A 12,652-nucleotide genomic window follows, 5' to 3' on the forward strand; every position below is an offset into this window, starting at 1 on the left:
TCGTGAGAACATATTTGTTGCTAAACGTCGTCGTTTCTGTCCAAGACATATCGGAGTTCGAAGAGTTTAAGGCTAAGCTATTCATATTGTTCGATGAAATAAGAGAAGAGAAAGAAGGGAGAAGAAACAAAAGTTTTTTTTTTTGTTCCTTGCATGGGTCTCATACTCACCTTCCTATTTATAACGTCTGGATTCTTTGCGAGAAATGACTATAATGCCCCTTTATTGTTTCGAGGAAGGAGAGAGGAAAGGATAGTCTACCATCCAAAACTATCTTAAAAAGGGATATTTTATTTAATAACAGAGGGACGGAGAAAATTCTTAAATTTTTAAATATTTTTGTTGGTGACCTGCCAAATCCCTCGTGTTATAAATGCATAATATATGTAAACCATCAACACTGCAGTAGCGCTTCCCATAAAAATAAAAATAAAAAAAAAGACTGTGAATAATATACATGCATACTACTAATTACAATATTTAAAATTCGTATATAATATATACTTTTTTATAATGGTGAAAACTCGACACAAAGCCCGGATCCGCATCACCTCACAGCCCTCGGACCGGATAATTGGTATTATGGACAGTTAACCTCCGATCTTACGCATCAGTCGACATTGACCGACTCATGGAAATTTTTTCATACCCGAGTTTAAAAGCTAATATTTGTTAATCTTAGTGTATTTAGATATTAAATAAGTTTGAAATAAAAATTGTAGTTACGATCACTGGCAGATTTAGAAAAAAATATAAGTGGGGGCATGGATTTTATACATATAATTTTATAAAACCAAATGTCATTTTAATGGGGGCATTGGACAGTTTTCTTAGTATTTTTACAAAATTTATACACAAATTTTATTATTTTTTTAATTTGAATGGGGGCCTGTGCCCCACTCCTAATCAAGTAGATCCGCCACTGATATGAGGTGCCTATCAGATTGTAGCTGGCAAGTATAAGAACAATCTGTCAAACTAATTACAGTAACGACATTCGAATGTTAAGAGTGATTAAATGCAATGGAGCAAATTAAGAACGTGGGATGATTTGGTATGTGATGGAATGCATCTACGACCATGACGGTATTTGGTACAGTTTTCCCTGCCAAAATGGCTCGTGGAACTGATGCGGGAGGAGAGAGAGAGAGAGGAGCCACAACAAACACTGGTGGGTCCCAAAGGACGACGTCGTTTCAAGATCCATATGATTTCTGATAGTATTTTTTTTAAAGGTGCACGTTTCGCGTTTTTTTTTGCTTGCTCGTGGAATTTTTGCGGATACGTAGTGTAATTGTATTCAATTTCCGAGCTTATAACCTATAATGTTTTGGTCATATCACGTAAAAATCTGTTTCCTTATAATATTCTCCTCGAATATTTTATATTTATATATATAGGATAAGTGTTATTAATTAATTCTCGGGTATCTTGTACGTAGTATTTCTAAAGATCAAATTTCTTTTTATGTTTAAGACACCAATACTAAAATATGAATTTCATGTATTAATCTAACCTATTCTTTATGGGGTTAAGGTGTTTACACTTATATACACATGTTCAAACCAATAATTTGAACATGCGATATTTGAAAGAAAAAAAAAAGATTCAAATCGTTACACCATAAATCTTATTCTAATTGCGAAATCTTGCTATATGCGGCTGGTCGTTCTTTTTTTTTTTTTTTTGTGTGGCAAAGATATTGTTATAATAATTTGATTGTCAACAAGTAACGCTGAGGTTCAAGTTAAACGGTCCTTCGATCATGAACTCGTTCAAACTTCAAACTAATCAGCTGTTATTTTTCTATTTAAATGAGCCAAGAGCTTGTCTTGTATGGAAGAAATGAGCATCCATATACGTACATACATACATACACGCATATATATATATATATATGTATCATCGTTTATGATATGACGACGTCAAAGACTATTGAATTGCAACATAAAACATTCGATTCGTTCGGATATTATAGGAGCATTTATTATCATATCTATTAAAATTCATGATCATTAGTTTAATTAATCACTACATTCACCCTTACAAGTAAGTTTAATTAAAATAAAATTGGAAATTATTTTTAAAAAATCACCTTCAAAATCTAAAGCGATATTTATTTTATTTGATAACACAAAATATTTTATAAAAACTACGTATAGTTAGAAATAGATTGGAATATATGGTTTCATGTCTCGGTATCTATGCGAATACACATGCAACTACGCGAGTGTCTGCATGACATTATGCATGATGGCATGCATAGAAAAATAGAACTTTAAAGTACGTGGGTTCAGAGCCAAGAATTATAAGACTAATCAGCAACAACGACATTCCAATGTTTTTCTTTGAAATCACAAATATTGGTAAACATATATAATCAGTAAAAGAATTATTCAGTTCGCAGCTTTATAAAAACATATATATATATATACACACACATATATATATCGTCCATTAAATATTAATGAATCCATATTTAAACCTCGAATACTTGTTTTTTTTTTAAGTAGCGAACGTTGGTCCATTTAGAATACCGTAATTAATTAATTTGCGCTTATAAGAAACACACAAACATGTGTCCGGAGGATATGTGATGGAATATATGGATGGATATGAAGTGTTGATAATAAAATAATATAGTGAATAATTTCGTGTGTACCTACCAACCTACCAAGTTCAAAATACTGCACGTGGTCTACGATGTCAATAATTCTTTTTTTTTTTGGGTCTCTTATTCGTAACAAAAGGAAATAAAAAAAATGTTGTCATCAATTACATCCCCAATATTCATTTTTATAGGATTTTAAAATAACGAAGGCTCGTTCATTAAAATTATCCAATGGAAATAAATAAACAAGACAAACCTTTTGAGTAATCGTGTTCGTGAACGTGTCTGCTAATAAAAAAAGATGCTCTCCATACACGTATACGAAAACTGCAATACAAATAAAGGTATTTCTATTGTATAAACATTTAATGCATCCTCAAAATATATGTACGCTTACATTATTTATGGTCGGCTTTTATGCTGGTTATTATTTTCCTACATTATATAAGGGAAAATAGATGAATATAATCCGTGACAACTTGGAATCACTTGGTTCATCCGGTTGTTGTAAAATTAAATTTAGATATCTATAAGATTTAAAATTTAATTTCAACAACTTTTTTTATATAACTTTACATTTTGTAAAAATAAAATCTTATATAAATCGAAAAGAGTTATAAAATTATTTGTAATGGTGGACGTATAATATATATGTTTATATAGATATAAATTTAATAACAAATGTTATAACTAGATCGAACTGGGGATATCATTGCAAAATGAGGGAAGTAGGTTAATTGCGAAACTTCTCATCCAACACACAGTCTATACTCTATGGTAGAAAATGAATTGTAGAATCTATAGGGAGATTTTCAATCCTATACACCAAGTAAAAGCCAGAATATGTGAGACATTCTTATATCTTTGCAGAAGACAACCCTTCAAATTGAGAATGAGACTTCAGCTATGGTATCGCAAAACTTTAATTCGTTGAATTACATTGTAAGCAGTGGCAGAGTGGCAGATCCAGAGGAAATAATTAGTGGGGACAAATAATGAAAAAAATTATATAAAAAAAAGAATGAAAGAAGAATGAGGGGGCACACAACAATTTTTGACGGGGGCATATCACATTTTTCATTAAAATTTTATAAAAAATATAACTAAAATAAAATTTTGTATGGAGGTATAGGACCCCATTCAAATGTAAATGGATCCGCTCCTGATTGTAAGCGTAGACACAGTTATTTTGGAACCACTTGTATATAGGATCCCAAGCTTATTTTGTAATTATTGATTATGTATCGTTCTTTTCTATAGATGAATACAAGTTTACAACCATCATATTATACAACAAATAAGTTGGTCGAACTGAACAAATGATAAATAGTTGTAGTTAACATTCAAAGTATATAATATTATATTAATAATTTTTTATAGACGATTTATAATTGTAGATGTATAATAAAGGAGATGAAAATTTTAAAAAAATATATTAAAAACGTAAAACATATATTAGAAAGATAAAAAAAATTTAATGGATATCAAAACCAACATCATAAGATCATATTCAACTCCTTTTATATGAAATATATTAAAAATGAGAAAAAATAAAAGAAAATAAATTCAAGTTTATCAATTCTAGATGATCAATATATGTAAGCATATACGTATATATATCTATATTTATTTTATATTTTATATGTATATATATATATATATGAATGTATTTGTATTCGTATAAATATATATACAAATATTATAATCGTTATTGGTGTAAAACTAAATATTATAATCATAAAAATTATATAAAATCATAGATTTTTAATATATTCATATATAGAACAATATCAATATTATATAAATTAATTAATATTTTTTTATAATTCAAATATTTTATCACTCTACACATCATCATCTATAAATATTTATATGAATTGAATACATAACTCAACATCATTAAAAACTTATTTTTTTTACACATAAAAAATAACAAATATTGTAAATAAATACATCCAAAACAAAATCATCAATACATATATAAAAATGATTTTATACTATAATAATCTGATGATATTTATATTCTTTCATTTCTTCACTTTTCTTATACATATAATAATTTAATAATATAATTTATTTTACATATAATATATATATATATAATAATTAATACAATTTATAATTTTTTGTTTTGTGTTGCAGAAAGAAATAAATGTTTATTTTTTCTTACTTATTAGAGTTGGAGTATGTATATTGAGATTTGATTATTTCTCCGCTAACTTTTGCTAAAGATATAATGATCAAATATGTCTTCATTGTTTTCCGAACCTGACAGAAAAAAAGGGTATGACGATTTGGCAAACCTCATTTGGATTTAAATTTTTTTTAACAAAACTTCATGATGAATTGCAACATGAAATTCATTACTATATATGAGATATTATGTGAAAATATACATATTTTTAAATTTCTATGAAATACATCTTAAAGCATAGGCTAGATAATAACTTAGCAACATCCTATAAATTAGTTTAAATAAATTAGAATAAAACATCTACTAAGTTTGAAGATGTTTCTTATTGGTTTAGTGCTCTATAATGTACTGTTTGCGAGATTTACTTGGATACATTTGATGTATTGACGTTTTCTATGATTTATGGATGAGTGTTTGATTCATTACGTATTTTGCATACTAGATATGTTATGAAATCCATGTATTGTTATGAACAATACTAAACTCCCTAGTCGTATGTCATTGTGGGAATAACGATGTAATAAGACTAGTATGATGTGTGATTGATGATCATATAGATGATCATAGGTATTGGATACGATCACAATCATAGGTATTCGTTTGGAGAACGGAATACTAGATTGACCCACATGAGATTGTCACATGCACAAGAGTCATGACGTGAATCTCATATCACGGTTCCATGATTGAATCCTAAGACCTGAGATATCTACGGAATCCAACATGAGGAGTTGCGTACTTTGAATACGTCAAACGTTCTGCGTAACAGGAGAACTATAAAAGCATGTATCAGGTACGACACGAATCATGTACTGGATTGTAGATAGTCAAGACGGGTTTTGCACCTCTTGTAAAAGAGAGAGATATCGCTGGGCCCCTCGTGTGAGTGAGACTGTAGAAATGTGTGGCCGCATTATAGACGAGCGTCGTCTATTTTAGACAGTCGAACTCAGTGAACGAGAAAGCAGACGAATCAGATAAGGTGGCTTGTCCATGCCTTATGTTCGACATATGATATCGCAATACAAAAGAATCATCAGCCGGAATCATCACTGACGTTCGTAAGATCACGAACAAACTCTATTCGAGATAGGTAGTCATAGTGTCTTGCTAGAGACCCCTATGACTTGTATAACCGAAATAGAGATTTCGGATTATATTGCTATATCGAATTAGCCTATAGGGTCACACACGCAGGGAAGGACAAAACGCACGAGAAAACATCGGAAAAACCGAGATGGAAGAGGCTGGAACGGACAGACCGAAAGGGCCAGACTCGACGGTCCGCCAGGTCCAGACCCCACGGTTCACGTAGGCAGACCGTCCGTTCTGGCTTGCTCGAACGGACAGTCCACGTGCATTTCTGGACCGTCCGTTCCGGCTTTTGGGTTTTTCAAAAATTAGACCAAATTAGTGTTAAATCACCTTATAAGAAGGAGATTAAAACCCTAATTAAAGAAAGAGACTTTTAGAGCCGTCATTTGCAGAACTTTGAGAGTTTTTGGTGAGATCCATAGAGTTCAAGGAGTTCTAAGTCTCGTTTTCTCGAAGCGATATACCGAATAGCAGATTCGGGTCCTAGGAGACAAGTTCCAATCGTTGGAATTCATCCCGAGGTGTGGATACGTGTAGAGGGCGAGGTAATCTTCCTGCATTGAGTGATCGGACGAACGGATCAATTGAAACAGGCTCCGGATCGATTGAGGTAAGCGTTCTAATGTTTCTACGTAAGCATGCATGCATGGTTCTAGGGTTTTATTCAAATTTTTGTTTTATATCCGCTGCGCAAACCCTAGAATCGATCTATTAGGAATAGGATTCGCTCATGAGATCCCAGGAAAACCCAACAGTGGTATCAGAGTCTGGTTGCTCTGTATGCTTTTCGTAGAACCCAATCACGCACGTTTTAGGATTTGAATTGTTTGATTCCATGTTTGCTTAGATTTCTATGCATGTTTGATGATTGAATCTAGTGTAGATTGCATATTTCATGTTGCATAGAGTGCAAGAGTTCGAATTTTGGGTGTACAGAAGAATTCGGATCAGTTTTGGGTCTGATTGGGGCTGAGAACACCGGAGAACGTGATCTGATCACGTAGAAGAACCCTAGACCGTCCGTTCTGGGTAAGCCAGAGCGAACGGTCCGGGGGTGGCGGACTGCACATATCAGAACAGATGGTCCGCATTGGACCGTTCGTTCCGTCTGTTGCGGACCGTCCGTTTCGGCTGGTCGAGGCTGCTCGTTCAGCAAAGCCTGGAACGTCCGTTCTGCTACCAAAACGGACAGTCCGAGGTACAGATTCCGAAATTTTTTGTTTTCTAGGCCCGATTACGTAATTGTTGTTTAATCTAATCAACTATAACTCAAATGGACATGATTCATTCTTATGGATGGTCCATAGTGAATGAACATATGTAACTTAATCAAGATATTAGATATGCTTGATTGAGTGGGAGCTTCGGGATTGAGATTACATAATCGAATGCATGGTCCATTTGGATTATGTACAATCGTTGCACAAGAAACCGGTTAGATCTAGGAGCTCTATGAGTAAAGCACTTGTCAAGACCTCGATCGTACGTGTCATGGGCCACGCCAAAGCTGGGTGTGTCGTGCTATCTTGGTGAGGCAAGATGGAGAAATGGTGGTTCTCATAGCTTGAAAGTAGAAGCTTGATCTAGATGTGGTTTCGAAAATCTCTTATTTATGTAATGCTAAGCGTCTACCTCCCATTACTAGAGCGTCTGTCAAGGCATCGATCATCCATAGCACGGGTCATGCCAAAGCTGAACGTGCCAGATTATCTTTGTGAGGCAGGATGGGAAATCGTAGTTCCCACAGCTTGAACATGGTTTACCTTAGGTTAAATTGTCAAGTTTGACTTGAGACTTAATGGTACAGATGAGACAAGTATGCAATGATATTTGATATCATAGTCTCATAAAGGATCTAAGAGTCATATTGGATATGATTGACATTAGATGTCTATCTAAATAGTATTAGACTGGGTGTAACAATTCATTCTTATGTGAAATACGGATCTTAGTCCATATAGAAAATTATTGTAGGGTTAGTTTTCTTTATGGGAATATTGCTTGACATTAGATGTCATTGATTGATGATGGGCTAGTTGGTAATGGATCGTTAATAGAATATGCATTTTGTTTTTGTTCGTTCTGTTTGTCTTTTCTATAGGACATGGCGTCAACCGGTAGCGTATCGAGTTTGACGATGCGATCCATCCTTGAGAAGAATAAGTTGACCGGGATGAACTTTTTAGACTGGTATCGGAACTTGAGAATTGTTCTCAAGCACGATAAGAAGTCGTACGTCCTGGAAGGGGCTCTACCACCAGAACCTGCGACCAATGCCACGAGAGCCGTCAGAGATGCTTGGTTGAAGCATCAGACTGACGACAATGAGATCTCCTGTCTCATGTTGGGAAGCATGGCCCCGAATCTGCAGAGGCAGTTTGAGGGAAAGAGCAGTTTGAAGGAAAGAGCGTGTTTGATATGATCAACCAGCTCAAGACCATGTTTCAGGAGCTAGCGCGTACTGAAAAGTACAAGACGCTGAAAGCTCTGGTGAAGACGGAGATGTCGAGAGGTAGCTCTGTCAACACCCACGTCCTCAACATGAGAACTCATATTGAGGAACTTGAGCGTATGAGAGTGAAGCTCAATGGAGACTTGGTCGTGGACTTGATCCTGATGTCATTGCCCGAGGACTATAACCAGTTCGTGATGCAGTACCATATGCACGGGATGACTAAGAGCTTAGTCGAATTGCATGGGATGCAGAAATCGGCTGAGCAGGATATCGTGGGGCCAAAGACTGTGCTTGCTGTGGAGAAAAACTCTAGTAAGAAGTGGCGGGGTAAAGCCAAGAAAAAGGCAGTGAAGAAGGCAAAAGTTGCCCCTGCACATAAGCCTAAGCCCGATAAGGGTGACTGTCATTACTACGGAGTGTTTGGACACTGGAAGCGTAACTGTCACCTTTACATGGAGGATCTGAAGGACAAGAAGCTTGATGAAGCTTCTGCCTCAGGTATTCATGTTATAGAAGCTAACATCTACTACATCTTCGTGGGTATTGGATACCGGAAGTGCCTCACTCATTTGTGGAAATATGCAGGGACTAAGAAGAAGTAGGATGCTGGCTAAGGGAGAAGCGGATCTACGCGTCGGAAATGGAGCAAGAGTTGCTGCATTGTGTGTTGGCGTTTATGATTTGCATCTTCCTTCTGAACTTGTTTTAGAACTTAGTAATTGTTACTATGTTCCTGCGATTAGCAGAAACATTATTTCTATTTCTTGTCTGGATTTGGATGGTTTTCGATTTGTTATTGAGAACTCGAGTTTGATGATTTATCGAGACGATATTTACTATGGTAATGGTTATCTAGTTAATGGTTTATACGTGTTGAATGATTAGCCTTCGAACTCGACATCGTCCATCTATAACATGAGTACTAAACGGTTTAAGTCGAACGACTTAAACCCGACCTTCCTCTGGCATTATCGTCTAGGCCATATAAACGAGAAACTCATTCAGAAGCTTCATTCTAAAGGTATTCTGGATTCATTTGACTTTGAGTCTCTTGAATCTTGCGAGTCTTGTTTAATGGGCAAGATGACGAAGCATCCGTTCAAGGGAAAATGATAGATAGCGACAGAGTTATTGGACCTGATACATAGTGATGTATGCGGACCAATGAACTGTCCAGCTAGAGGAGGTTATCTGTATTTCGTTACGTTCACTGATGATTTCAGTCGATACGGTTATGTCTATTTGATGAGACATAAGTCTGAAACACTTGAAATATTCAAGGCTTTCAGAAACGAAGTACAGAACCAGCTTGGCAAGACGATCAAGACACTTCGATCGGATCGTGGTGGCGAGTATATGAGTCAAGAGTTCACTGACTATCTAGTTGATTGTGGTATTGTATCACAATTAACTCCTCCTGGAACGCCACAATGGAACGGCATATCTGAATGGAGGAACCGAACACTGTTAGACATGGTTCGGTCGATGATGAATCAGACAGATCTTCCGAAGTCCTTTTGGGGCTATGCTTTAGAGACCCTGCGTACTTATTGAATATGAGTCCAACGAAGTCGGCTGAAACGACGCCATATGAGATATGGACGGGGAAGCATCTCGTGTTGTCGTTTGTCAGAATTTGGGATTACGACGCTTACGTGAAGCGTCAGATGACTGATAAGTTATCCTCCAAATCTGATAAGTGTTTATTTGTAGGCTACCATAAGGAAATAAATGGTTACTACTTCTATATTCCGGCAGAGAACAAGGTGTTCATTGCTAGGAATGCAACTTTTATGGAGCGAGAGTTTGTCTCCAAAAGAGTCAGTGGGAGTAGGATCGAACTTGAGGAAGTTCGAGAGCAGCAAACAAGTTGAAGACGTTCAACCTGATTCACTGTCGGTTGTGACTCAACCTTCGATGAGTGAACCTCGGAGATCAGGTAGGATTCGCCAAGAGCCTGTGAGATACGGATTTCTCATGACTGGGAATGATGAGCTCATGTTATTGGAACATGATGAGCCTACCACATACCCAGAGGCTATGGCGAGTCCGGACTCCGAGAAATGGCGCGAGGCTATGAAGTCCGAGATGCAATCCATGTCAGACAACCAAGTATGGACTCTGATTGATACATCTGAAGGGATAAAACCCATCGGATGCAAATGGATCTTTAAGAAGAAGACCGACATGGATGGCAACGTGCACACGTATAAGGCACGACTTATGGCGAAGGGATTCCGTCAGATTCATGGTATTGACTATGATGAGACCTTTTCGCCCGTAGTTATGCTGAAGTCCATCAGGATCCTACTTGCCATAGCCGCATATTACGACTATGAGATATGACAAATGGATGTCAAGACCGCGTTCCTTAACGGGAACTTGACTGAGGATGTGTTCATGACACAACCCGAAGGTTTTGTCGATCCAAGGAACCTGAGGATGGTGTGCAAACTTCAGAGGTCCATTTATGGACTGAAGCAGGCTTCGAGGAGCTGGAACCTTCGCTTTGATGAGACAATCAAAAGGTTTGGTTTCTCACAGAACGAAGACGAGCCGTGTGTTTACAAGAAGGCTAGTGGGAGCACAGTTGTATTTCTAGTGTTGTACGTGGATGACATTCTCCTAATAGGGAATGCCGTTCCTACCTTGCAAGACATAAAATCTTGGCTAGGAACACAGTTTTCTATGAAGGACCTAGGAGAAACGGCTTATATTCTAGGCATAAAGATCTATAGAGATATATCGAGGCGTCTTCTAGGATTGTGTCAGAGTACTTACATCGATAAGGTCTTGAAACGGTTCAAGATGCAAGATTCCAAGAAAGGAACCTTACCGATGAGCAGTGACACAGTTCTCTACAAGAGTCAGTGTCCTATGACACCTGATGAGCGAGAACGCATGGATCGGATCCCATATGCTTTGGCAATTGGATCGTTCATGTATGCCATGCTCAGTACTCGACCGGATGTATCCTATGCGTTGAGCATTACGAGTAGATACCAGTCAGATCCAAGTGAGTCACACTAGATCGCCGTCAAGAACATCCTGAAGTATTTGAGAAGGACTAAGGATGTGTTCTTGATATACGGTGGGTCGGAAGACGAGCTCGCTGTAAGGGATTACACCGATGCTAGTTTCCAGTCAGACCCGGATGACTACAGATCGCAGTCTGGCTATGTTTTCTGCTTGAACGGAGGTGTTGTTAGCTGGAAGAATTCTAAGCAAGCGACCGTTGCAGATTCTACTACAGAAGTTGAGTATATTGCAGCGTCGGACGAAGCAAAGGAAGCTGTTTGGATCAGAAATTTGTTGGCGACTTGGGTGTCATTCCTAGTGTTGATAGCCCCATTGCTCTGTATTGTGACAACAATGGAGCGGTCGCACAAGCGAAAGAACCCAGATCCCATCAACGATCCAAACACATACTCAGACGATTTCACCTTATCAGGGAGATCATAGACAGAGAAGATGTGCACATTTGTAGAGTGTCCACAGATGACAACATTGTCGATCCGTTGACGAAGCCTCTCCTTTCGTCGAAGCATGAGGGTCATGTTAGGGATATGGGCATTTGATGTTTAGCAGTCCATGATTAAAGCAAGTGGGAGATTGTTGATTTAGTGCTCTATGATGTACTTTTTGCGGGATTTACTTGGATACATTTGATGTATTGACGCTTTCTATGATTTATGGATGAGTGTTTGATTCATTACGTATTTTGCATACTAGATATATTATGAAATCCATGTATTGTTATGAACAATACTAAACTCCCTAGTCGTATGTCATTGTGGGAATAATGATGTAATAAGACTAGTATGATGTGTGATTGATGATCATATAGATGATCATAGGTATTGGATACGATCACAATCATAGGTATTCGTTGGAGAACGGAATACCGGATTAACCCACATGAGATTGTCACATGGACTAGAGTCATGATTTGAATCTCATATGACGGTTCCATGATTGGATCCTAAGACCTGAGATATCTACGAAATCCAACATGAGGAGTTGCATACTTTGAATACGTCAAACGTTCTGCGTAACAGGAGAACTATAAAAGCGTGTATCATGTACGACACGAATCATGTACTGGATTGTAGATAGTCAAGACGAGATTTGCACCTCTTGTAAAAGATAGAGATATCGCTGGACCCCTCGTGTGAGTGAGACTGTAGAAATGTGTGACCGCACTATAGACATACGTCGTCTATTTCAAACAGTCGAACTCAATGAACGAGAAAGCAGTCGAATCAGATAAGGTGGCTCGTCCATGCCTTATGTTCGA

The 12,652-nt window shown here is 37.0% G+C and overlaps 1 protein-coding gene across 1 annotated transcript in view; it reads right to left on the reverse strand.

Annotated features, from left to right (window-relative positions):
- LOC104807687 (tryptophan N-monooxygenase 1) overlaps positions 1 to 159 on the reverse strand; it is a 2,182-nt gene extending 2,023 nt beyond the window's left edge. Inside the window, exon 1 of the mRNA XM_019201886.1 lies at positions 2 to 159. Coding sequence (XP_019057431.1) covers positions 2 to 85 — 84 coding nt within the window. The 5' untranslated portion in view covers positions 86 to 159. The remainder of the gene's footprint in view (position 1) is intronic.
- Positions 160 to 12,652: the final 12,493 nt, after the last annotated feature.

This window comes from Tarenaya hassleriana, unplaced genomic scaffold, assembly GCF_000463585.1.
Source record: "Tarenaya hassleriana unplaced genomic scaffold, ASM46358v1 Cleome13, whole genome shotgun sequence".
Classification (NCBI taxonomy): domain Eukaryota; kingdom Viridiplantae; phylum Streptophyta; class Magnoliopsida; order Brassicales; family Cleomaceae; genus Tarenaya; species Tarenaya hassleriana.